The sequence below is a fragment of the Mustela putorius genome, unplaced genomic scaffold (assembly GCF_011764305.1).
Source record: "Mustela putorius furo isolate JIRA1106 unplaced genomic scaffold, ASM1176430v1.1 tig00000997_pilon_pilon_pilon, whole genome shotgun sequence".
NCBI lineage: Eukaryota > Metazoa > Chordata > Mammalia > Carnivora > Mustelidae > Mustela > Mustela putorius.
In genome coordinates, this window is record NW_025421527.1 from 4,939,620 (window position 1) to 4,966,071 (window position 26,452).

At 56.0% G+C, this 26,452-nt stretch overlaps 1 protein-coding gene across 23 annotated transcripts in view; it reads left to right on the forward strand.

Annotated features, from left to right (window-relative positions):
• Positions 1-26,452, forward strand: part of LOC101688564 (GON-4-like protein) — a 63,163-nt gene that overhangs the window by 31,157 nt on the left and 5,554 nt on the right. For 14 of the 23 annotated variants that reach the window (XM_045086777.1, XM_045086782.1, XM_045086786.1 and 11 more), the window contains 13 exons: positions 3,101-3,202; positions 7,988-8,028; positions 8,580-8,683; positions 10,971-11,169; positions 11,704-11,790; positions 13,459-13,627; positions 14,954-15,098; positions 16,353-16,503; positions 21,254-21,370; positions 21,634-23,310; positions 23,734-24,196; positions 24,540-24,724; positions 25,557-25,754. In XM_045086777.1, the coding sequence (XP_044942712.1) occupies positions 3,101-3,202; positions 7,988-8,028; positions 8,580-8,683; positions 10,971-11,169; positions 11,704-11,790; positions 13,459-13,627; positions 14,954-15,098; positions 16,353-16,503; positions 21,254-21,370; positions 21,634-23,310; positions 23,734-24,196; positions 24,540-24,724; positions 25,557-25,754 (3,638 nt within the window). Of the gene's footprint in view, positions 1-3,100; positions 3,203-7,987; positions 8,029-8,579; positions 8,684-10,697; positions 10,804-10,970; positions 11,170-11,703; positions 11,791-13,458; positions 13,628-14,953; positions 15,099-16,352; positions 16,504-21,253; positions 21,371-21,613; positions 23,311-23,733; positions 24,725-25,556; positions 25,755-26,452 lie in introns of those variants that run through there. The other 9 variants (XM_013048955.2, XM_013048960.2, XM_004778553.3 and 6 more) reach the window with 6 other exon arrangements.

The window sequence follows — 26,452 nt, forward strand, 5'->3', positions numbered from 1 at the left end:
GAAGGATGTTGGACAGCAGTGCCGGTGAGGAGAGGACATATGCCAGGAGAGCACATGTCCTCCGAGGAGTCTTCTAGTCCCTGCATTGTAACTCCAGGAACAACACAGTGGGGAGAAATCACACTGGTATAAAGGGAACTGTGACAGCCCCTCCCCACCATGACGGCTTCGCCATCTGGAGGGATTGCAGGTATTTTTCAGGATTTATGAATCTCTTGATGTTTGCTTATCGACACTGGCTTTTTCTACCCACGGACCCACGTTCCATGACACCAAGGCTGAGTCTCTGCAGAAGGACGTGACCAGGACAGATGTGGTTCTGTCCATTTCACAGAAATCTTCGAGAATTTCGTTGCATGGCCCCATGTTGCCGAATCAGTTTGTTATGCTGCTAGAATTCGAGACCAGCTTACTGCCCTCGGACGGTGTGCCGTTGAAGGAAGGCTCCAGGACAGAAAGCCTTTGTGGAATGGGTGTGACCCTTCCCCAGCACGCTCCGCCTCCTTTTGTCCTTAGACCCAAGCTAAGACACAGTAGTGGCCAGAACAAAGGCAGGTCCTCACGGCTTTATCCGTGACGGCAGCAGCTCGTCCCCTGATTTTCCCTGATTTCCACCAGCATGGCTGAAAGAGCCGAGATGGTGGCCGTTGAGGAGGAAAGGCCAGGCAGGGCCTTGGGTGTCAGGTGTTTGAGAGCCCGAGGCAGTGCTGCTCCTGGCCTTGTCCCCAAGAACCTGAATCACGGTCGTGTGTGTGGCGTGCCGGCTTGTGATGGTCACGGGCACGGGTTCCAGGCCTCACCTGTCGCTGAGTCAGAGTCCTCGGTGGCTGTGACATAGGGATCTCGTCCTGATGCGCCCTAAATACCGGAAGCTGCCGGCCTGGGAGGCGCGAGCGCATGCGGTCAGGGTGGACTGCGCAACTGCAGTGATGGCTTGTGGGGTTGGTGGGGAGGGGGACAGTCCTCCTTCTGTAAAACTCCGTATTTGCTGCTGTTGTTCACGTGTCAAGACAGATGAATGGAAGAGTAGGAAGGTGTGGACTGTCCTACCTACCGGCTGACCTTACTGAGTGCTTCGGAGAGCGAATAGTGCCACGCAGACAGCCAGAGCCACGTGCCAGCCATCTGTGGTCTCTCCTGTTGCCCGCGTGGCTCTTCCTGCGTGTTCTCCTGCTGTGGGATCCGCATGCTACTAAAAATGAGAATCTGGAGGCGCACAGCAAGCAGAGCTCAGCGGGGGGGAGCCGACCTTGTCCATCAGTCAGGAGTGACACGGCAGGTTTCACCACCAAGGAGTTAAAAGCTAAGAACTCAGAAGAGACCTTCCTGAATGACTCTCCCACGTTTGTGGCAAACAGGTGCTCCAAGAATAAGGGCCGACCCACGTGTGTGGTGTGGGCAGAAGCTGTCTGCTGTGGTTCTTGCACACGAACAGATGGAGCTCCGAACCCAGGCACGCTCCCCTCGGCGCCTCTGTGCAGAGCTTGCTGTGAAGATGCCGACGTCCAGGGTGCTGTAGGGACTGGGGAGACAGGGTTCCTTTCGTGAGGGTTTGAAGAACCTTTATGGGGAGCATAAATGCACAAATGGATGAAAAAGACTGACATTTAAATAGCTGCATTATACACAGTGCGAATTAACATATTCTAACTTAAGTATAAATGTGCAGTGAAGACATCAGGTTAGTTAGGGGCTAAACTGTACAGAAGTCCCAGTGACTATGAATCAAAATTGTGTGTATATATTTTTATTTTTAATGAAAGATATTCATTTATTACAAAAAAAGGAAATATTATGGAAGGATCCAGAGAGGAAAGTACATTAATGCTTCATAGTGATTTGCTGTGTATTTAGACAAGTACATACTCACCTCAGTACTTCTGTCCACGAGAGGAACCGTGTGTGTGCATCATTCTGCGTCTGCAACCTGCTTCTTTGACTTAACCATAGAATTCAGTTTTCCACTGTGACACATAGAGACTATGTCTCTTGTGTAGTGGCTACATAGTAGCGAGGAATTTAGTTATTTCCGTGTGGCAGAGGTTTTTTTCCTTCTCTTCTATTTTTTTTTTAAGGATTTTTATTAATTTATTTGAGAGAGAGAGAGAGAGAGCGCGCGCGCATGCGCGCACAACCCCGGGGAGGGGCAGAGAAAAAGCAGGCCCCCTGCTGAGCGGTGTGCCTTATGCAGGACTCGATGCAACGACCAGAGAATCCTGACCTGAGCCGAAGGCGGACGCTTCCCCAGCTGAGCCGCCCGGGCGCCCGTTTCCTGTTTTATTTCAGCCCCTCGGTTGTCCTCGCCCCATTCCAGGCTCTCAGGTGCCGCCTGTCGCCAGGAGCGGCCGTGACTGAGCCAGACGTGCACAGGACATTTCCGTCAGCCTGGAATGTTCCTCCAGATACCAGTTGCCTAGAGTTGTCCGGGAACTTCATCATGACATAGATCACCTGATAATGTAACGATTCTGTAATTCAGTGACTCCCTCACAGTTTTTACCTAGGAGTCATAGCACCAGCATTAGACAAACAGCCCTCTTCTGGGCCCTGACGTAACAAGTGTTCGGTACTTTGGTGTATTTTTAGTTACTTCTGAGTCTCACTGGAGGGAGGGAGGTACCTCCTCATGCTGATGCTGAGGGTTACCATGTTTGTTGCAGTTGGGTTGGACGCGGTCCTGCACGTGCGTTTTACACGCGTCCTGTTTCAGGCTCCGGCGCCAGAATTCGAGCCATTTCCAAGTTGTTGGGAATTAGGGTCCCCTTTCCTTAACTGTCCGCGCCTTTGTACACAGAGTTTTCCAACAGCGTTTTTGCGAGGTGCACTAGGGCAGGTGGGGCCACCGAGATAAATGACGTGTTCAGTTCTCTGGCTCTTGCTGTATTTTGGCAGACTTACGTCTTCTCTGCAGGAAGGAGAGAACTTGGCTTACGGGCGAGACTGGGTGGGAGGTGTCCGCTGTGGGCAACGAGCTGGGTGAGCAGACTGGGGAGAAAAAGTTCTTTAAAAACTTTAGTGGAACAGTCTTAGCTGATAATCTGACATTTTCATCCAAGGAGTTCCGAGCAGGGGGTAAGTGTCCGAAGTCCTTGTTTCCTAGACGAGGCCGATGACGATGACGACCCCGAGTATAACTTCCTGGAGGACCTGGACGAGCCCGACACGGAGGACTTCCGCACTGACCGCGCCGTGAGGATCACTAGTGAGTCCGCTCCCGCGAGGCCATCTCCTCACCCCCCGCATCTGCCGTGCCTACCGGGCGGACTGTGCAGGCCGACGCCCGCAGCCCCTCCGAGGGGGACACCGAGGCTTGTCGTACCGTTTCTTTGTGTAGCTCTTTAGATTTACGCCTGTGTGTCAGAGCCTGTTCATTGTCCACGTACAGCTCCGAGTCCTGCCCTGAGTCCGGGGTCTGGCGGGGGTCGCATCTGTGATCCCAGAATGAATGGGGCATGGCCTGCACCCCATAGGACCTCAGCCCGAGTAGGGGAGACAGACGGAGTTACGTTGCAAAGTGATAGGGGCTATGATGGCTTGTGCGTAAGGTGCCCAATGGCCTAAAAGAGGGTTTAATCTCCCAGTGGATGGTGGACGTAGGATGGGTGGGCTGGGGAAGGACTCACATGACGAGATGTTTTATCTCCGCTTTGAAGGAGGAGGAAGAAATTTGGAGGGAGGGGCGCCTGGCTGGCTCCCTCAGTAGACCATGTGACTCTTGATCTCGGGGTTGTGAGTTTGAGCCCCACGTTGGGTGTAGAGATGACTTAAAAATAAAATCCTTGAAATACGAAATTTGGGGTGAACGGAGACCAGTGGATATTACAGGGAGGTAGAAGAGTACGCAGCGAGCGCGGACGTGCAGGAGAATAGTATCGCGCTTGGAAAAGGGTGAGTCGTTTGGTTATAGAGCTGTGAGTGTGCAGTGGTGCGGAAGGCAAGCAGTGTTCAGATCCCGGAGAGCCTTGAATTTGAGTTTTCATCTGTCAAAAAGAGCTCAGAGTTTTTGAAAGATTAATAGGAACTAATGTGAATTTTGGCAATACTCCGTTGGTTTAACAGCACTTTAACGTATCCATTTGATGGGTAAAGAGAGCAAGATTGGAATCATGGAAGACAGTTCGGTGACTTGACTTGGTTCAAATTATTTTTTAAAAAATTATTTTACTGGCTATGTTGTCAGTGATAGAAAATACATATTTCAGAAAGTATTAAGTTTTTAAGTTTTTAAACATTTTATTTATCTAAGAGCACTCACACATGAGCGTGGGGGAGCAGCAGAGGGAGAAGGACAAGTAGACCCTCCACTGAGCAGGGAACCCAATGGGGGGCTTGATCCCAGGACCCTGAGATCATGACCTGAGCCGAAGGCAGAGGCTTAACCCACTGAGCCCCTTGGCGCCGCAGGCGGCACTGGCTTTCATCGAGCGAGTGCACGAGCCTGAGCTGTACTATTATACGCAGCATGTGAGGCTGAGCTTTGGGCTCTTGAGCAGGTCGTGGGGGAAGCTTTACAGGCGCCCAGACGCGATGTTACGGACCTGACCAGCACGGCTGCACGTGCGGACAGAGTCGTGCAAGCTCGATCCCCTGGGACCGTCATTCTAGTTTGTTGCTTCGTTTCCTCTTTGGTCTTTTTTTTGGAATGAGAATGCCTTTTCTTCTATGAAGATTTTCCCTTATTTGCTGTGTTGGGACGATTTGGGTTAGAGGAAGTGTTGAAAGGATTCAGTGTATGACGAAAAGATTTGAGGATTTCGGCTGTGTGAAAGCGGTGCAGAGTCTAGGGAGTCTGAACACCCCCAAGTCTAGCGTCGGAAGCCAAGGGAAGGTGCTTTGCCGGGGCACCTGCTTCACCAATGCTGGTGTTGCAGTGTCCGCGCTGGAAGTGGGGAGGCCCGCCCTGTCTGGGCTTGGCTCCTGGCCCGGAGCGCCCTTGCCTTCCCTGTCTGTCTGTCTGTCTCTTTCTTCACGTTACACAGAGCTGCTCAGGAAGACTGTCGCCGGTTAGCACGGTTTTGGCACTCCACACGGGATGATGTGTTCTTCTAGTGTCTGCCTCTCCCGGTTGCTCAGGCCCTGTCCGTCCTGTCTGTCCTGTCCGTCTTCCCCCAGCCTGCAAGCTTCTCGGGGCGTTCGTGCTGATGCGGCCCGTGGTCGGGATTTGGCCAGGCAGATAGGGACCTTTTCTGGGACGCCTGACTGAAGGGCCATCCTTCCTTGTCGTAGGGGTCCGTGATGGTACGTAAGAACTGGGACGGGATTCCAGTTCTGTTCCCGCCCCTCGTCCACTCGTGTCAGGTGTCACCATATTGGCCCTGTGAGAGACTTACACTTAGGTGGGTCACAAAAAAAGCATAGAAACTCAAGAGTTTGGAAATCTTCCCGGGGTCATGTGTTTTCCTCCCGCTTGAGGATTTGTGTGCAGCTTCTCTGTGTCTGGGTGACCTCCAGTGCCCGGGCCTCCTCAGTCCCGAGGGCGGCACGTCCTCATCGTGGAGCACCTCCTCAGCCGGCATTTCCCTTACTGAATCTGCGTGTACCTGTTACAGTCCTGCTTCTCCTTTGTTGCTGGAAAGTGTACTTTGCTTGCCAGTGTGCACAGTAAAAGATGTTTCTTTTCCTGTGTGTTTATTTGCTGTGCCAAACATACAAGTTGCTTCAGTTTTCTAAATGCAGCAGTTCCCAGACCTCTCACTACCCCAGCCACCATCCTCTGGATTCTGGCCTTTGTTTTTTTACTTAAATTTAGGTAAGTAGGCTTCATGCTCAGTGTGGAACTCAGTGTGGGGCTTGCACTCACGACCCTGAGATCAAGACCTGAACTGGGATTAAGTCAGTCCCTAACTGACTGAGCTAGCTGGGAGCCCCTGGCCTTTAGTTTTTTAGAAGCTTTTCTCCCAATACTTTATTTATTTATTTATTTTAAAAAGATTTTTATTTATTTATTTGACAGAGAGAGATCACAAGCAGGCAGAGAGGCAGGCAGAGAGAGAGAAGGAAGCAGGCTCCCTGCTGAGCAGAGAGCCCGATGCGGGGCTCGATCCCAGGACCCTGAGACCATGACCTGAGCCGAAGGCAGAGGCTTTAACCCACTGAGCCACGCAGGCGCCCCCCACCAATACGTTTTTAATAGAACTTCTAAAATTCATAACAAAGTTGAAAGCATTTTACCCTGAACGCCCACACCCCCCATCAGTTCCTGTAAGTTCTGGTGTGTTTGCTTGACCGCGCAGCTGTTCACCTGTCACTCTGTCCAGTCTGTGAGTCTGCGTGGGTTTTCTCATGCATTTCAGAGTGGGCTGTAGAGAGCAGCGCACTCCTTCCCAGACCTGCTGCATTTGCATATCATTCATTCGGGCCCAGTATTTATCAACAGTTTCTCTTTTCAGGTAACTTTCTGCACAGTGTGTTAGACACACTTTCAGTGAACCGTTCAGTGAGGTTCGGTGTGCTTCCACCCACGTACCTGGCCCCAGTGGGCCCCCAGGGTCCCAGATATGGAGCTGTTACCCCGGAAAGCTCCCTCCGGCCCTTCTCAATCATCCCCTCACCATCCTCCCTGAGGCATCCGCGGTTCGCTTGTTTTTTCGGTAACAGATTAGATCTGCCTGTTGCAGAGCTTGATGTCAGTGGGATCATAGCGTGCGCTGTCTTGCGTAAACCTTCTTTCGGCATAAAGCTGCGGAGGTCCGTCTTGCTGCTTTTTCCCCTCTTATTGCTGCGTGGGAGTCCGTAGTATAAATACACAAATCCGTTCCCAGCTGTTAATGGACACCTGGGTGTGGCTGATTTTTGCCTGTCGTGAGTGAAGCCGCTCGGAACGTTCCCTTGCAGACCTTCCCTGGACAAATGCTTCTTTCCTCTGGGGGTGGCTGTCACGGAATCACTGGTCGGGCGGGTGTATGCTTAGTGTTAGAAGAAATGGTCAGATTTTTTCCAAAGTGGATTTCTTCCATTTTACCTTCTCGTCAGAATTTCATGTCGTCCACATCTTCACAGCATTTCAGTTTTAGGTTTTTAATGCCCTCTTAAGAAGGGCTTTTGCAGAAGAAATCACAGATGTGTCTGGGTGTCTGGACGTGGTCTGAGCCTCTGCTAGCTCCACAACACGCTTGTCTTCCTGGGAACTTGGGCTGCTTCAGAGCAGCTTTGTCACGCTGAACTTGAGGTCACCAAAATAGATCTTTTTCAGACTTTTTTGAGCCATCTCGTGTTTTTGTGCACTTAAACTGATTTTTTAAAAAATTCTTAACATAAGACTGTAAATTTGTCCCACTAAGTTTCATCCCAGTAATTTGACAAATACGAAATTTTGAGTCTGTCATCAGTTGGTCTAGCAATCCCTTTCAACTTTATACAATTTACAGATTTGGTAAGTGTGTTTTCTGGGTCTTCTTGGTCATTGGTGGAGCTGCTTTATAGTTCAGGTCCAAAGACAGGGCCGTTGGGACCTCTCTTGTAACTCCGTTCAGTAGGCTAGGCCAGCAAACTATGATTTGTCCTTACTGTGAAATCACCTGGCTCGCTTTCCTACATGTCTCCCCGTAGGAAATGTAGCTTCTACAAAGTGAGACGATTAGTTTTTGTTTTTGTTTTTTGTAGAAAAGGGATCCTGGTGAAGGGGTGAGGAGGAACAGAGGGAGGAGAGAGAGAGAGAATCCTAAGCAGATTCCATGTCCAGCGCAAAGCCCAGTATGGGGCCCAATCTCCTTACCCTGAGATCATGACCCAAGCTGAAATCAAGAGTCAGATACTGAACCGACTGAGCCACCCCGGTGCCCTGTGAGACTGTTAGCTCTGTCATGTGCCCCCAGCATCTAGAATAGCACCTGAGGCACAGCTGGGAGTCAGTGAATGTGTTTGAATGACAGACAGATGTGAGGGTTTCGTCCCATGTCTTGCTGGAAACAAGACACAGTGTCTCTGTGGAACCCCACCTGTGGGAACAGAGACCCACCTGGACCAACACTGTTTGGCTTCTTTTCAGAGAAGGAGGTGAACGAGCTGATGGAAGAGCTCTTCGAAACTGTGAGTAGTGCCGCGGAGTAGTGGCTCCTCCCACGGGCTCCGCCCCCCGCCAGGCTGGTTTGGCCAAGCCAGTCCACCTTCAGCCCCCTCGGGAGGGGGTGTCGTGGGAGGGGGTTTTGCTCAACTTGGCTGTCCATGGGCAGGGTGTTCTTAGTACAGAGTTCCTCACGCACTCTGGACGGCCTCCGCAGCCATCATTCGGTGCATCGTAAAGATTGTGAATTAGGTTTTAGATTATTCTGGGCACAGATACGTACCTTTCTCATAGCCTTGTCTCTTGAACACTCTTTCTGACCATTCTGAGCTCTCTGTGCTCTGTCCTTGCCATTGCCAGTGGCTGACCAAGAGACTTTGTTCCTGGCTACCGGCCAGCCAGCCGTGTGCAGGACCGCGGGTGCCCGACGTGGGGGTCTGGGGGAGCTCGTTCTGGGTCCCAGTGTCGTTAGCGCCCTGGAGACTATAGTCTTCGCTTTCCCCGCTCACTGCTGGGGGACCTCCACATGCCCCCTTCCCCAGGATCACCCTCCTTCAGTTCCACCCCGTGCCCTCAGTTCCAGGACGAGATGGGACTCTCCAACGTGGAAGATGATGGCCCGGAGGAGGAGGAGCGCGCGGCTGAGCCCCGGCCGAGCTTCAACACCCCGCAAGCCCTGCGGTAGGCTAGCCAGACAGGCTGAGCTGCAGAACGGGGAAGCGTGTGTCCCCTCACTCCTCACAAGTCCCCATCGTCGCTCGGCGCCCGCGGTCGCTGCGGGAGGGCTGCGCAGCCCCGCGTGGGGTGGGTGTCCCGGGAACAAGCCTCCCTGTCGTGGGGCAGTGCAGCGGCAGCCCGGGCTGCGTCTGTTTGGGAAGGGGGAGAGAGCAGGAGCTGGCGTCCGCAGAAGCTTCTCCGGGTGACTGGTGCTGGAGAGGCGCGAGGACCCCATGGCCAGCCACAGCAACGGCCCCTGCCACCAGTGCCCGTGTGGCCCTTCGCTCTCCTTGCTGGCCGCAGGCATCGGCTGGATGCTACGGGAAGCGTGCTGGTCGGCCGGGGGCGGCTGAGCCGCCTGTGCGGGTGCCCTCTGCTGCTGAGGCGCGGCAACCCCTCCGACAAAGCCGGGCCTCCTTTCTCCCCGCAGACGGCGCAGGCCCCAGTGCTCGCTGTTTGTGCGACGGCTTTGTAGGACGCACGCGCTTCAGCGGACTGGGAGCTACCCTGAGCGGTGGCAGGCGTGCCGGGGGGGGGGGCTCCTGGCGGGTGTGGAGCCGAGCAGCGCACAGAGGCCCATGGACGCCGCTCGCCCCGTGTTTGCCTGGTCCCTTCCGCCTGCAGAGCCGCAGACGTGCCTGTGGTAGAGACAAGGGGACAACTGCTGCATGACAGCCGGGAGTGCGGCTCACACTGCACTCTGGGAAACCCCGGGGTGGGACCACTCAGGGTTTCAGGATCCCACCGTCCCTTGTTATGTTTTGGCTTTATTGGGGTATAATTGACAAGTTGTGAGACACAAAGTGCTCCCTGGTGATCTGATGCAGGTACACAATGGGAACAGGACCCCCGTCGAGTTAACACCATCACCTCCCGTGCTTACTTTTCGGGGAAACAGTTTCAAGATTTCGGAGTCTTTATTTGACTCACTTACTGCAGGCCCTCATGCTCCATTTTCTGGAAACGCGCGTCAGCGCCCCTGATGAGCTGTGTGTGGGGGGCTTCGGATTTGGGATTTCGAGCATTACGTTAAAGGCCTGGTTGATAGTCAGCTGTCCCTGGCGTGGGTTTGGTTCATCTGCAGGGGCCGCGCCTGCTGCCCGTTCTGCTGTGTCTGCAAACCTGGTCTAGTCTTTGACTAAGTAAGATCTCGTGGGGAAAGTGGGCTCTCTGTGTCCCTCTTATCAACCCACTCGGTAATGTTCCGTAACAGCAGGGGCAGGCAGTTTGGGCTCTGTCTGCTTTCTCACTGTTTCTGTTTCTCTGTTGCCCTTCGAGGAGCACAGATGTTGGAGAGTTTTCCATTCTCAGTACATGTTGTACAGAGGACTGTCCTTGTGTTCAGCTTTGTAGTACCTGCACTTGTCCATAGTCGCAGTAAATGCTTAAATGGACCCAGAACTTTTATCTGCAGAGGCTGTAGCAAAGTCATCGTCTAACTGTCCTTAGAGTCTGGAGGCTTTTGTGCAGGAGGGTACCCCGCCAGTCACACCTGTTCGAGCTGGTTTTGTCCTGATTGCATGGGGTATCAGCTCGCCCTTAATGTTGCCAGTGGGGTCTGTGGACGCCTGCTTCAGCACTGGCCGGTCTCTCCCTGGAGGCAGGGGTGGGCGGGTGGGGTAGACAGCTGAAGGGAGAGGGGTGGGGTGTGGGGGGCTGCTAGAGGGTCTATTCCTGGTGCGGGGGGGCAGCTTCTCATTGTCCCGTTCAGCTGTCCTGTGGCTCAGTGTGTCCCCTTCTTGCTTCATACCAGGTCTCTGACTCTTTAAGAAAGGAAGGCAGGGCACCCTAGGTGGATGGAGTGGCTGGAGGGCAGAAGCTGGACCTGGGGAGCTCCTGGGGAGATTAGGGAACAGATGCTGACTTGGAGAAGGTTCGGTGTCGCTGCTGGAAACGTGTTCCAGGGGCATGTGGGTGTCAGTGGGACCCAAGGGTGATGAGTTCTTCCCCTTGGCTCTTTGACTGCGTTGTTGCCCAGACGGCTCTGCTCCTGGAGTGCTGTGTGACCTCTGCTCCGTCAGCCTGTCGCTCAGAGGACGGTGGTGGAAAGTGGGGGCCGTGCGGCCCAGATCTGTCTTACTTGGGTTAGTGCCAACAGCTCTGGGGAGAGCCTGGGTAGGCCGGCGTTCGTTGGCTCAGGTGGGATGTGGGGTTCGCAGGAGGTGGGCGCGTGCGGGCCTCAGTGCTCCATCGGGGCGGCTGGGCGTGTGACTGGCCACGGGAAACGCGTTCGGTCGTCTTCGCTGGGCAGGTTCGAGGAACCGCTGGCCAATCTGCTGAATGAGCAGCACCGCACGGTGAAGGAGCAGCTGGAGCAGCTGAAGCTGCGGAAGGCGTCGGGCCGGCAGGTGCCCGAGGCCGAGCGCGCGCAGCCGCCGGTGGAGAAGGTCCGTCAGACGCTGACTCTGGACCTGGTGCAAAGGGGGCGCCTCCAGCAGCAAATGCAGCAGGTCAGGCCGACCTCGGCGGGCTCCGGCCGGGGCGTTGGGGGTTGGGCTGTTCGGGGCTGGGGTGTCCCAGGCCAGCACAGGGCCAGCAGCTTGCCATGTTCTGACCGTCAGGAACCGGTGTCTCGATGCCCCCTGAAATCCCATGGCCCCAGGATCTCACAGCATTGAGGACCTTGACAGGGAATCGCCTTGGTGTCCTTGTGGGCGGGCGGAACGTGAATGCACGCGGCGACCCTCACACCCCTGGGCTGCATGTTTCATTGTCTTCCGTGTCCCATTCTGAGTTTCACAGCCTAGCTTGCTGGAGTAGTTCTAGTTTCAGTCCCTCGGGTCTGAAGTTGAACTTCCTGTTCCTGTCATTTGACTCTGGGGGAGCAAATCTGAGAAATTCACACCAAGATATGGTGCCAGTCTCGTCGTCTCTTTGGAGAGCAAAACGTGCGGTGGTGTCACAGACATCTTGGTGAGGTCTTCTGGGTTCTGGAAGTGACCGCGTCGTAACGCATCACCCTGTTATTTTCTTTCCCTTCCCAGCATGTTCAGCTCTTGACGCAGATTCACCTTCTCGCCTCCTCCAACCCCAACCTCAGTTCAGAGGCCAGTACCACCAGGATATTTCTTGTAAGGTTCCAAGTGTCCTGCACTCTAAAGACGTGGGTGTCCGTCAGCCCGGGGGTCACTTCCCTTAGATGGTCATTCAGGGCGTCCTGACAGCTGTTCCCACAGCTTCCTGTTTGCTGAGAACCCGCCTCTCACCCCGTGCAGGGCTGGAGAGCTTACCCAGTTCCCCTACGACCATTCCTCTGGCTTTCTTTTTTTCCTTTTTTTTTTTTTTTTAAATTTTATTTATTTATCAGGGAGAGAGGGGGAGAGAGCAAGCACAGGCAGACAGAATGGCAGGCAGAGGGAGAAGCAGGCTCCCTGCTGAGCAAGGAGCCCGATGTGGGACTCGATCCCAGGACGCTGGGATCATGACCTGAGCCGAAGGCAGCTGCTTAACCAACTGAGCCACCCAGGCGTCCCATCCTTTTTTTTTTTTTTTTTTAAGATTTTATTTATTTATTTGACAGAGAGAGAGAGAGGGAAGCAGGCGCCCTGCGGAGCAGAGAGCCCGATGCGGGGCTCGATCCCAGGACTCTGAGATCATGACCTGAGCCGAAGGCAGCGGCTTAACCCACTGAGCCACCCAGGCGCCCCTCCTCTGGCTTTCTGATCGGGTCTTCTTTCTCATCTTTTAAAGAGATTTTATTTATATATTTGAGAGAAATATGTGCACGAGCTGAGGGAGTGTCAGGCAGAGGAAGAAGCAGACTGCCCGCTGAGCAGGGAGCCTGATGCGGGCCCCGATCCCAGCACCCTGGGATCATGCCCTGAGCTGAAGGCAGATGCACAACTGACTGAGCCCCCCAGGCACCCCCCCCTCCTCATCATCTTTAGATCCACCCTGACTTCTTAGGTTTTTGGTACTTTTGTTCTTTTTTTTAAAGGGTTTTATTTATTTGACAGAGAGAGATCTCAAGCAGGCAGGGGGGGGAAGCAGGCTCCCCGCTGAGCGGAGAGCCCGATGTGGGGCTTAATCCCAGGACCCTGGGATCACGACCTGAGCCGAACGCAGAGGCTTAACCCACTGAGCCACCCAGGCGCCCCAGTACCTTTGTTCTTTTTATTGAATTCATTACGTTCAACAATATTATTTTATATATAAAATTAATTTTGGTCATGCCATCTTAAAGTGTTTTGGAGGAAGGGCTTTTAATTTTGAAATTATCTGGGTGTTCTTTAGAGAAACCAAAGACAAAAAAAATTTTTTTTTTTTTTAAAGATTTTGTTTATTTATTTAACAGAGAGAAATCACAAGTAGATGGAGAGGCAGGCAGAGAGAGAGAGCGGGAAGCAGGCTTCCCGCAGAGCAGAGAGCCCGATTCAGGACTCGATCCCAGGACCCCGAGATCATGACCCGAGCCGAAGGCAGCAACTTAACCCACTGAGCCACCCAGGCGCCCAAGACAAAACATTTTAATCGTTCTCAGTCTTGGAGCCAGACCATCCGAAAGGCTGCGGAGTGAAACAAGAACAGACGCGCGTGTCCCAAACACAGTCCCTGAGTGTCCGCGACTCCGCCAAAGCGTAGTCTTAATGGGGCGATGTCAGTCACGGAGGGCTTTGTGAGGACTCGTATGGGCTCCTGTCCTCCAGCACGAAGGACACGTCTCCTCTCGCAGGCTGGTGAGGGCTGCTCGTCTTACGTGTGTGGGGCTGAGGCTTGTGCTTTGTGCTCTGTGTTCCCAGAAAGAGCTGGGCACCTTCGCGCAGAGCTCCATCGCGCTCCACCAGTCCATTCCCGGCTTCCAGACCTCGTTCCAGCCCTGCAACCTGCTGGGGGCGGTGCGGCTCGTCGAGGACGTCAGCGCGCACATCAGCGTCGACTGGAGCCCTCGCAAAGCTGTCAAGAAGACTGGTAGGGGGCCCGTGCTCGCCTCTGCCCTTTGCCTGTGTGGAGAGGTTGGGATCTGTCACGAACCTCCCTTCCCGGGAGACAGGGCCTCTGTGATGTCGTCCCGGTACCCGCTGCCTACGGTCCAGGAGGGCGTGATGGTGCTCGGGCTTCCGTGAGGGCTGCGCTGCTGGGCAGCACGGGGCGGGGGGCAGGGACAGGATCCGGGGCGCGCGTGAGGGCAGGGGGCGGCAGGAGCCCGGCTGCTGGGGTCTCGGGAGGAGGAAAGGCTGGTGCTTGAATTTGGGTCGGGGTCAGTGTTCACCCTTCGTGTTACTCAGGTCCTTGTACTTCCCTTTGTGGTGGCAGCGGTTCCTCCGTTTTGAATGAAATGTTGATTTGCGAATTGGACACAAATTAGAGATGTTGTACATTTGCTGTAAACACTTGTGCGCTTTTGCTTTCTACCGTGCATTTGTTGGTAGGTTTTGAGAAGATGTTTGCTGTTCCCTTAAAGTGAGTAATAGCTTCTAGTTAGTTTCCTGCCGTAGCAGATGAGTCGAGGCTTGAAATCCCGGACTCAGCATTACGCTGACCGGAGTTGAGTTCAGGTGCATTAAGGAACTCAGACGACTTCCTTAGCTCTCTGGTGGCAAAGCAAACCTAGGATCGTGGCCTGGTAATAACACATACGGTGTCCTGGGGTTTTCTCCTGGGGCTATGAAAACACCATTTTTGGAAGGAGAACTGTGGAGATGGTGTTGCTTTCTGTGTCTGGAAAGGCAGACGTGCCTGGAATTGAGAGGCGTGGGCAGCAAGGCAGAAACAAGTGAGACTGAATTGCCTCATCCTTTTATGGTTTTTCTTCCCAACCCCGAGGAATCTGGGAGGACTTAATGGAAGTTAAGTAAGAATCAGATCAGATAAACTCTGGAGTCCCAGACTGGTGAGGGAGATGAAATGAAAGCAGTCGGCACCTTATTCTGGAAGAAAGCGGGCGTTGTCACCGGTCCTTCCAAGGACTTTGGGAGGCCGGGGAGTCGCGGAGGCAGCAATGTCCGTGGGCACGCTGTGTGCCAGGGGTCACCCGCCCCGTCACAGATGTCCGTGCCGACGAGGGAAGAGAGCGTGTGTCCACGTTTAGTCGTGCCCAGGGGACTCCCCATGGGCGTGTGTCGGGCTGCAAGGATGCTGGGAGCTTCTCTGGGGTGAGAGGTGGGCACCCCCACCAGGTCTGGGCTGAGAGGTGGGGACCCCCCACCAGGTCTGGGCAGTGCCGGCCAGATGCTGACACGCACGCAGAAGCTTCTGTTCTGGAATTTCATTTACCACAGAATTGTTTCCTCACAGCAGATGAATTTCCCTGTTTGCCAAAACAAGTGGCATGGACCCTGGCCACAAGCAAGGTTTTCATGTACCCGGAGCTCCTTCCAGTGTGTTCTCTGAAGGCGAAGAACCCCCAGGATAAGATTTTCTTCACCAAGGCCGAGGACAAGTAAGGGTTTGCTGTGGGGGACAGAGGCCCTGAGGAGCAGACCTGGTTCTCTCTCTTGAGGAGCGTGGGGGCGGCCAGGCGCGTGGTACCCAGCATGGGCAGGGGAGACCAGAGGCCGGCACGGGGTGCTGGGCGGCTCTGCAGTGGGTGTGCTCCAGCGGGGCGGACACTGTTCTTTTTGGGGAACGGAGTGCCCTTTGGGGAAACATTTTAACTTTTTTTTTCCCCATTGTGAAAAAACCCATCTCTCAGTACTATTGGAGAACATTTTTCAAAGGAAAAACATTTTTATCCATTATCCTCAGCACCCATGGAAGTGATTTTCTTTTCTTTCTTTCTTTTTTTTTCTTAAAGTAAGCGCTGCAGCCAGCATGGGGCTCGGAGTAACAACCCCAGACTGAGCCACGCACCCCCAATGATTCTTCATATAATTTTTGGCAATTTAAGTATAATTTTGTTTTGCTTTTTTTGAGTTAACACCTTGAAATTGTTTTTCAGTGCTCTGGGCTGGAGCGCCGTCCTTCTCGTAGTTTCTGTGTGTTGTCTTCTCAAGCGGTCCTGCACGGCCCTGGGATGGCCCTTTTATCTGCCGTGTTGGTTTTCTCTCTTCTCTGGCCCTGCCGTCCCCCATGCGGCTCCAGCAGGGATCTTTGTGCATTGACCTTTTTTTTTTTTCTTAAAGATAATTATTTATTTGGCAGAGAGAGGCGCAGCGAGAGAGGGAACACAAGCAGGGGAGTGGGAGACGGAGAAGCAGTCTTTGGAGCTTAACCCTTTGGGTACATTCTCCAGCGTGGGGTTATTTGGTAAAGGTCAGGAACATGTTCGGGCTCCTGGTGCGTACCGGCCAGTGCCGTCTGCGAGCCGCGGTGGCCAGGTCAGGTTGGGACGCGGTCTTGGCCCTGGTCTGCCACGCCTCACGCCGCGCCCAGAATTCCCTTCCCAGAATTCCTGCCCATTTGTTCTGTTGGCTCCATCCTCCTCGGTCCGACGGGTGTGAAGCACGTCACGATCCGGATTGTTTAGTCGCCTCTGCCCGCTTGCCCTCTTCCCACCTGAGCGGGGGCTCCTGGTTGCGTCTTGGTCGCCGTGCTTCCTGGCTGTCGGTAGCCGCCTCAGATCTCTGTCGGGAGCCACTGGCCTGCACAAGAAGGAGGCGTGCAAGCACTGGGGCGTACGCTGCGGGCTGCTCCGGGGAGAGCGCGTTCCGCAGAACAGAAGGCGGCGAGACTGAGGCCATGGGTCCTTTCTCAGTTTGTTGGCTCTAGGGCTGAAGCACTTTGAAGGAACCAAGTTTCCTAAGCTGCTGATCAGCAAGTACCTCCTCACCTGTAAGACCGCCCACCAGCTGACGGTCAGGATCAAGAACCTGAACATGAACCGGGCCCCCGACAACATCATCAAGGTGCGTGCTTCCCACCGACCCCCACTCCGAGGGCCCTGGCTCCTGCCGCCGGAGCTGCGTCGCTCCCCCTCTGGCCTTTCCAGGGACACTGACTTGTTCTCCTCTGGAGTCTCATCTTCTTCCTGTTACAGGAATTTCTCCTAAAAAATGAAATTCTTCCAACCTTTTATTTTTGAGAGAGAGAGAGATTGGGAGCGAGCATGGGCGGCGTGGTGGGGTGAGGGTCGCGTGGCAGGGAGCGGGGGAAGCAGGCTCCCTGCTGGGCAGGGGCCTGACTTGGGAATCGATCCCAGGACCCCAGGATGTTGACTCGAGCTGAAGGCCGATGCTTGACCACTGAGCCGCCCAGGTTCTCCAGAATTATTCCAACGTTTAAAATACTTCTCGACTTCATGTTTCCCTCCAGCCGCTCCTGTCTTTTTCCCACTAGCTTCGGGAGACGGCACTCTGCCATGTCTTCCTCCTCACGCTTCCTATGTAGGGGTGTCTGTCGAGGTTAAAAGTGTCTGCTACATGGAAGGTAAATCGTTTAAGAGATTTGAAGAGTCAAATGGAGGCGCCGGGGGGCTCAGTCGTTAAGCATCTGCCTTTGGCTCAGGTCCTGATCTCGTCCTGTGATCGAGTCCCATGTCAGGCTCCCTGCTCAGCAGGGCACCTGCTTCTCCCGCTCCCTCTGCCCCTGCTCGTGTGTGCTCAGTCTGCCTACCCCCATCAAATGAATAAAGAAAATCTTTAAAGAAAGAGTCTGTAGTTCTGAGGCTTATTACGAAGAATATTTTTCTCCCTGTTCCGTGCTGAGGTTTGGAGGGGTGCTGTGTCCGCGTCTGCATCTGGATGTGCCTGTTGTTGCCGCCTCTCAGTGCTTTGGATTGAAGCCTTATTTATTAAAGCACGACACAGACGACAAAGGTTCGGGCCTCCCGCCGCCACACCCCTGCTGTCATCACGGGCGTCCTCTGCCCCCGGTTTTCCCACTAGAGATGGGATTCAGGCTTACAGTAGAGGCGTGATACGTGTTTGCTACCAGCCGAGCTGTGTGGTGCGGCGTGACTGCTTCGCTGCCGCCGTGTTTCTGTGGAGGTGGTAGTAGTGTGGGGGGAGCGGCGGGGGGGCCGGTCTCGGGAGCTGTGTACTTGCTGTTGGACGCTGGAGTTGGCTGCTGTGCTGGGAGTCTCTGGTCACTGTTCAGACGATGTCGGTGCTGTCATTCTCCGCTTCCTGCGGAAGCCTGTCCCCGGCTCCACTGGCCCGTTCCCTCTAAACGCGTTGCTGTCTCGGCTCGCTGCACCCACAGCTTCTTGGGATTTCTCTCCCCCGTCATCAGGGCTTCGTTTTGCTTCTCTCCCGTGCGTGTGCTCCTGGTCCCCGAACCCCCGTCTTTGTAGCTTTTCTCCTTCCTTCTTTTACTGGAGCACATCCTCATGGCATTCTGGGCAAGAGTGCTTGAGAGACAGGTGTGTAGATTTAAATTGCCTGTGGGCCCAGTGTTCACGCTGTGTGGACAGGCCCGGAGGCAGCGTCCCAGTTTGTGGGTGTGACCACTGTCACCATGGGACACAAGGTCTTACCGTTAACTGGGGGAAAGCTACGTAAGACCTTTCTGTCTTATTTTTGGTATTTCTAATGAATTTAATTATTTAAAATGAAAAGTTTTCAAAAACTTTAAAAGTATATCCCTTTTCTGCTCTACTTTCATTGGGTCTAGAATGAGGGTTGAAATCATTTTTATTAGAAAGTTTTAAGGTCCTTGCTCCATTTTCTTGTTGCTAGTGATTTGATGCCTTGAACCTGTGTGACCTTCCCCTGCCCCGCCAACCCCCAGTACTCCCTGCCCCGGGAGCATATAGGGCTTTTCCTTTTCTCCAGTGTTTTGGGATTTTCTGGTGCTGTGGATGCTTCAGTTTGGGTCCAGTGTGATTAATTTTCCAGTGACTGGGACCCGGTCTCCACGGGCTCTCCCCTAGGTGGTTCCCCCAGTCCTCCCACTGGTCTTCTCTTTCCTCAACATTTGGATCTTTTGTTGTACTTTCTGGGGTGTTACTTTGGATTTTTCTTCTGACCTTTCTGCTGAGTTAGCTCTGTTTCTCTGGTTGTTCTTTTTCTTTTCTTTCTTTCTTTTTTTTAAAGATTTTATTTATTTACTTGACAGGAGAGAGAGAGGTCACAAGTAGGCAGAGAGGCAGAGAGAGAGGAGGAAGCAGGCTCCCCGTGGAGCCTCTGTCTCGTTGGCCCGTAACTTCTCCACGCAGCACGCGGCTGCTTCATTCTGCGTCTCCGCGCCTCCATCTGCTTTTTAGTTCTGGAAACTTTGGTGCTTTCAGCTTTTCTGTCATTTTCTCTCTTACAGGCTTTGACCTTCCAGCACTTCCCTTGTTTTCATGGGGTTTTAAGAGGAAACAAGGCCAAATGTATGTGTTTAATCTGTTTTGAACAATAAACGTCTTCGCTCTTACACCCCTGGAGTATGGATCATGTCCCTTTAAGGATCCCAGTTACTCCCCGTTGGCGGGGCAGCGGCCGCCCCCATGGCTTCCTCCCGTGTGGCCGTCCGGCTGGGGCTGCTGCTGCTTCTCTCCTGCTCTCGGTGCAGCTGCTGCTTCATGAGCCCCTCTTGCCCTGCTCTGCCCACGCGTCTGAGCTCTGCAGGAGACTTGTGGTGTGTCGGGACGCCTGTCCCCTTCTGCTCCTCAAGTCTGTGGCCTTGGTGCGGATTCTTGTCCCAAGTGCCAGCTCCACATAGCCAGCTGTTGCCAGGAATCCTTTCCCGGCTGCGTCACTCACTGCTCAGTCTGAGCCGTGTCCCTCTGCACCTTCTCGTTGTCACCTCCAGCCACTGCCAGCCCCCTCCCCTCCCCCAGCGCTCCTTGCTGTGGTCTGTGTCCCTGTGCGACCTTGCAGTCTGGCTGTTGTCTCAGTGTCTAAAGTTGCCCGTTGTCCTTGATCCCTGCCATAACCCGGGCTGTCCCCAAGCCCCCGTGTTCTTTCCCTGCCTCCTGCCCCAATGCCTGTGGCCGTTATGGTGCCTGCATTAGTGCTGTGGTTTTTTCCTTTCTTCTTCCTTTTTTTTTCGTAAATGAATGAGGTGCTTTAATCACCCAGCATTTGTTCTAATGATTCTTGTTGGCAGCTGCCACCTGTTCAGCGATTCTGTCCAGACCTCTGCCCCTGAGGTATCAGTTTGCGGCCCCATTTTGGTCCCTTGCCACCATTTTCAGCCCCTCCAGGGCTGGCAGGATGCTGCGGGTCGTGCTCGTAGAGCCTCCACTGCAGCGGCTGGGCGTGAGCTTGTTTCTCTGGCGTGGCCTGGAGCTGCAGGTGCCGTGAAGCCGCTCGTGTGTGGGACCAGTTCTTGTAGCGAGCGGGCTTGACGGTGTCCAGCATTCAGGGACTTTCAGCTCCACGGACCCCTCGAGGACAGCTGCTGGAGCTCTGACGAGCGGCCGCTGCTTCCCGTCTTCGCGGTACCTCCAGGCCTCCGCGCCGACCGGGCCTGTCCGGTCCTGCTGCTTGCACCGGCCGTGGCTCCAACGCACGGGCTGGCCACAAGCAGTCGCCCCGGGACCCCCTGGCTCGTGCTCCCGGCTGGGGAGTCTGGCCCTGATGCCCCATGCCCAGACAAATGCCATGGTTTTCTTTTTCTTTCTTTTCTTTTTGAATTTTATTTATTCATTTGACAGACAGAGATCACAAGGAGGCAGAGAGGCAGGCAGAGAGAGAGGGAGGAAGCAGGCTCCCTGCTGAGCAGAGAACCCGATGCGGGGCTTGATCCCAGGACCCTGGGATCATGACCTGAGCTAAAGGCAGAGGCTTTAACCTAACCCACTGAGCCACCCAGGCACCCCATGCCATGGTTTTCTAACTGGTGTTTCTGCTTCTGGCTCCTTCCACTGCTGCCGTGGCCGCCTCTAGATGGCTCGCGGGCAGAGCCCATGCTGCACGGCGCGGCACAGAGGCCCCCGCCTTTCCTCCAACTTGTCTTGGGTTGTCTGCTCACATTTCCTTGTAGCCAGACCAATCTTTCTGTGGTTCCTTAAACCTGGTCGTGATTTGGAAGGAGAAGGGTGTCGGCAGCCCCCCCCCCCCCCCCCCCCCCCCCCCCCCCCCGCCGGCACCAGCCTGCTCTGTGCCACCGGGAGTCCTCTGTAGTCGCAGCTGCGCCAGAAACGTCTGTGTGGTTCGGGAGTGACTGGTGCACCACGTCTGTGTGCGTCTGTGTGCGCTGCTTCCCAGAGAATTTCATGTCTGGCTTGCTCTCCGCCAGCCCGTGCTCCCTGGGAGCCCGACCGCTTCTCGGGCTCGTCTGCTCCGCCTCCGGCCGCGTGGCGCAGGTGTGGATTCGGGGATGCTTGTTGTCACCTTCGGGAGTCCCGTTGGCCACTCTGCAGACGGCCTCCGGCCCCTCCCCTCCCGCTCTGACGTCCTTCGCACTTACTTCCTCAGTTGGAAGCTTCCGAGGGTCGTAGACAAGGGTTCAGGCGCTGTTGTGTAGGAGTAGATCTGAAGGAAGGGCTCCGACCTGCTCCCTATTCTCTGTGCCCGAAACTTCTCCCTGCCTGCTGGTGGCGAGTGTTGCAGAAGCGTCATCAGGATCAAGGGCTTAGTGGAATTGGACACGCACGGCGTGTTGCTGGTGCTGGTTAAGGTCGTGGCGGGGTGGGGGGATCAAACCCCCCACGCTTTGCTCCCCAGCCCAGCAGAGGCCCCCATTTCTGGAGGGAATGTGACTCGTGCATCATTTCTTCACCCTCAGTTTTACAAGAAGACCAGACAGCTGCCCGTGCTGCTGAAATGCTGTGAGGAGATCCAGCCCCACCAGTGGAAGCCGCCGGTCGAGAGGGAAGAGCACCGGCTTCCGTTCTGGTTAAAGGTACAGCAGGCCGTCCTCTTTCCCTCCTCTCCTGCTGCTTCCCTGCCCCTTACATGACTCTCTTTCCTTTGTAAAGTGGCGGGTGAAACGGTACAGCATTTCTAGAGTGTGTAGTTAGGATGTAGTGTTTGTAGAATTGGAAAACTGCAAGAAAACTCCTTCTTGCAAAGGTTTTTTGAGACTGTTATGGAAAGGTCCCTAAAGTCCTGGAAGCCCGGTGGTTTCGTCCCAATCCTGGGTCAGTGTGTTCTTGTTCTCAATAGGCCAGTCTGCCGTCCATCCAGGAGGAGCTGTGGCGCAGAGCTGACGGGGCCAGAGGGGCAGGAAACGGGACTGGAACCGCCGAGGGCAGCTCAGAGCCAGACCTGGGGAAAGGCAGCTCGGATCTGGGGAGTGAGAGTCCGTACCCACTGCTGTTGCCCAAGGGTGTAGTCCTGAAACTGAAGCCCGTGGCCAACTGTTTCTCCAGGAGGGCCTGGAGACAGAAGCGGCCATCAGTCCTGAAGCCGCTGCTGATCAGACCCAGCCCCTCCCTCCAGCCCAGCTCCACGGCTGGGAAAACACCAGCGAGGTCAGCTCCGTCCGAAGCCCCTCCGAGCAAAATGGTGGTCCGGATTCCTCATGTGCTCCAGCCGGCCACCGTCGTACAGACGGTGCCGGGTGTCCCTCCACTGGGGGTCAGGACCGGCGAGGCTTTCGAGTCTCCGGCAGCACTGCCTCCCACGGCCCCTGAGGCCAGGACCAGCTTCCCTCTGTCTGAGCCCCAGCCCCTGCTCTCCTCTGCCCCTGTGCCCAAGCTAATGCTGCCCTCACTTGCCCCTTCTAAGTTTCGAAAGCCGTGTGCCAAGCCGAGAGCCTCCAAGAGAAAGGGGGCCAAGGGCTCTCTGTGTCTGGAACCAGCGTCCCTCCTCCACCCGGTCCCCGTTATCTTCACGGTGCCCGCCACCACGGTGAAGGTCGTCAGCCTTGGCAGTGGCTGCAACGTGATCCAGCCCGTCAATGCGGCCGTGGCCCAGACTCCTCAGACCATTCCCATCACCACCCTCCTGGTCAACCCCACCTCCTTCCCCTGCCCCCTGAACCAGCCGCTGGTGGCCTCCTCTCTCCCCCCGCTAATTGTTTCCCGCAGCTCTGTGAGTCTGTCTGTCCCGGCCACCCCTGAAGATCGGGCCCCGGTGAACGTGGACATTGGTTGTCCCGTGGCTGAAGGGAAAAATGCCTTTCAAGGCCTAGAACCCAAACTAGAACCCCAGGAACCCTCTCCTCTCTGTGCTCCTGTCTTCCCCAAGGAGGAGCACAGCCCAGGGCCCCCAGCAGCAGATCGCGTGAGCCAGGAAGAGCGGCCAGAGAACCGTGCCTGTGGCTGGGCTCTGGGGAAGGCCGAGGGCGAGGGCGGGAGGCAGGCTCTGGAGCCGCTGCCCCCGGGGGACTTGCAGGAAATGGTCAAGATGGAACCTCAAGACCCTGGGGAGGGTGACTCTAGTGGGTCCTCAGGCCAGGACACCTGTGAGGACATCAGAGAAGAACATTCTGTGGCATTGGACGCTGGCTTCCTCGGGGAGGAGCCGAGCGGTCCTAGCGAGCTGAGACAGCCAGCCTTGCAGCAGGAGGACGAGAGAAGGGAGCCGGCCAGAGCCGCGTCAGCTTCTCGGGAACCTCGGGATCAGGGAGACTCCGGAGATGGGAGCAGAGGCTCTCCCAAGACGGCTTCTTCCTGCGCCGACCCTAAAGGGGTGCGAGGGAGCCCCCCAGGCAAGTCTGAGGACCTCGCTAGTGCCAGTGGCCAGACGCGGGTGACCCCGGCTGGGCCCGAAGCTGGTGGAGAGAAGGACGGGCCGGAGGACGAGGAGGAAGAGGACTTCGACGACCTGACCCAGGACGAGGAGGACGAGATGTCCTCAGCCTCTGAGGAGTCTGTGCTGTCGGTCCCGGAGCTCCAGGTGAGAGCTGGGCGCGTTCTCAGGTGTTCGTGGACAGGCCGCGGCTTGCTTGCTGCACTTCGGTGTCCTCCTGCCATTTTTGTCGGACTTTGAATGCAGCGTGGGGCACAGTTTTGCCGGGGGCGGGGGTTGAGGCGAGAGGGGAGGAAGAGCGTGAACTTCCCCGGGGTGTTCTGTGTGACTCAGTCACTGGAACGTTACATCGACTCACCTGCGCACAACTTAAACGGCAAAACACGTAGATCATGAGTGTGGACCTCAGGAAGGGAAAACTCGTTGGGGTAGAAGGCGACCTTTCAAAACACATCCTCCCCCACTTGCGGTGGGGCTTGTGTCCCGACTCCGCGCCGGGCCCTGGTGGCCTTGCTGGTGGCCTGGGGCGAGTCGGTGCCAGCCTTGGGGACATTCTCGGGGGCTTTGCAGGAGACCATGGAGAAACTGACCTGGCTGGCCTCTGAGAGGCGTGCGGGCCAGGAGGGCGAGTCCGAGGAGGACAACTCACAGGAAGAGAACTCTGAGCCGGAAGAAGAGGAGGAAGAGGAGGCAGAAGGAATGGAAAGTCTGCAGAAGGAGGACGAAATGACAGACGAAGCCGTTGGAGACCCTGCTGAGAAGCTGCCGGCCACCTTCGCCTCACCTGGGACCGCCCCGGAAGCGGAGGCCAGCAGCGCCCCGGCAGGTGAGGGGGAGCCTGGTGTGCGGGGTGGCTCTCAGCGGGCCTCCTTTGTCAGTGCCGTGCCGGGTGGCTGGTCTGAAAGCCAGTGTGAGACTTCAGAGGCAGTCCTCTGGGGCCCCTGCACGCTCCCCTCCCCCAGACAGGTTTGCCTACGCCCTTCGCAGAGAAGCGCGCTCAGACCGTCCGGGTGTGACTCTTCCCAGCCACGAGGTTTGTGTTAGGTTCACGCGAGCCTGTGTGCTGGTTCTCCATCTGTCTGCGGTTCCTCCCCGAGACCTAGTCCCGTGAGAGCCTGGCGTGAGCCCGCTCTCCTGCTCAGGCCCCTTGGCATCAGCGTGCAGTAGCCGAGATCCGCTTCTCACCGCGGGGAGTGCGGCTGTGCCCGCACGGGGCTGGCCTGAACCACGCTTGTGCCTTCCCACCGCGTTCCTGCTGGTTTGTCCTCAGGCCATCCCGGACAGCCAGTGGGATTTGCGTGGCCTGCGTGCAGGTGGCCGGTGGGCGGAACGGGGCTGTGGGTTCAGAGCAACTGTTTGATCGCCTATATTCTCAGGAGAGCGCGGCCGAGCTGCTGGGAAGGGCCGGGGCCGTCGGCGAGTTCGAAGCAAGCGGGGAAGCCGAGCCCGGGCCAACAAGGACACGTCCAAGCTGCTGCTGCTGTATGACGAGGACCTTCTCGAGCGGGACCCCCTTAGGGAGCAGAAGGATCTGGCCTTTGCTCAGGCTTACTTGACCAGGGTAGGCGGGGGCCGCTTCCCACCAGGGCATGTCCCCCTCAAATGCAGCTGCTTCTCTGCCGGGACTGGTGTCGAGAAGAGTCTGGTTTTTAGGCTGCACAGCCGCGCTGCATGCCCCGCCTTGGCTCTCTCCTGGAGCTGCCCCCAGAGCTGCATGAGGGAGCTGGGGCCCCGGCTTCCGTCAGCCGCGGCTTGTTGTGACTCCTTTTGCGTCACCCCTCAGTTCAGAAAGCGGGGAAAGGTGATGCCACCATCATCAGCGAGAGGGCTGACTGCGGGGTCGGCTGAGAAGCCAGACTGGTGGTGCCCGGCCAGAGAGCAGGCCTCTGCGAAGCGTCCGGTCTTGAGAGAGCTGAGCGCATGTGCCCGGCGCTCATCCCTGCCGCGTGACCGTCTGGTTCCTTTATCCCCCTGGGCAGCTGGCTTGCTGGCAGTGATGGTCATGCTTTCTTGTCTGCTGACACGTCACTGACACCCGTAACGAACACATCCTTGCCCCTCCGTGGTGCTGTGCGGAAACGCGTGTACCGGGCGCATTTCAGTGCAGAGTGGAGAGCAGGAGAGAGGCTGGGGCTGTGGGCAAGGGAAAGGCTTGCTGGGTTTTGTGGGGAGGGCCGCAGTCCCTGGGGAATGAAGGCGTTTCAGGGCCTGCTGGCAGCGAAGGCCTGCGCGGGACTCCTGCTCCCTGTCTTCCATGAGCAGATCTGAGGGGCCGTCCGAGGAGCCGCCTCCGCAGTGGGCTTCTGCAGGGGGTTCTGGAGCTCTGTTCGGGACCTCCTCCTCCCGGTCTGCACAGCTCGCTCATCCTGATGGCGGAATGTCTTCCTGCGTAGGTCCGAGAAGCGCTGCAGCACATCCCCGGCAAGTACGAGGATTTCCTGCAGGTCATCCACGAGTTCGAGTCTGGCACCCAGAGGCAGACGGCGGTGGGCCTCTACAGAAGCCTGCAGGCTCTGCTCCAGGACTGGCCTCAGCTGCTGAGGGATTTTGCGGCTTTCTTGCTGCCTGAGCAGGCTCTGGCCTGCGGATTAGTGAGTGGATGCATGAACTCCGGGCCAGGGGGGCTGCTGGGGTCAGGGCCGGGGTTGGGGGCGGTGCCCCCAAGGAGAATGGGCCGACACCAGCCTCGTCTCTTGGCACATCCCGGTCAGATGGCCCTGGTGTCTAGGGTGGTCAGTGCCCCTTTGTTTTCACCGGGGTGATCTTCCCCCGTCTCTCCGGTTCTTATAGTGCAGTGGGAGGCTGTGCCCGTGGTTGCCATGAGAGCTGCCAGGTACATCCTGCCCCTTGTAACGACAGGCGGTCCTTCCGGCAGATGCCTGCGATGTGCCCAGGGCGTGGCAGGCAGTTCTCAGTCCTAGGAATGTCGTAGGTAGAAAAGAGTGACGTCCTTGTTCTCAGGCAGCTTCCATTCTTTGGGGGAAAGTTGGGTGATAAACAGTAAGATACATACGGTGATGTGCATAAGGGTTAGAGAGTATTTGCGAATGGAAAAATGTGTATGATGCTTCCTAGTGCCAACGCCTCATAGCAAATCCGTCAGGAAGGGGGACCGGGGGCGTGGCTCCAGGTGGGGCCTCGCAATTTCCTCTTGTACATGGTGGTCTGGGGGGGCTGCTGTGTAAGGTGATATTCGAGATGTTGGTGAGTACGTGTCCCCGCGCGAGGGACACCCCAGTTCAGGGTTGAGAGACACGGGAATGGAGGGCCGAGTGAGCTCTGGCCGGCT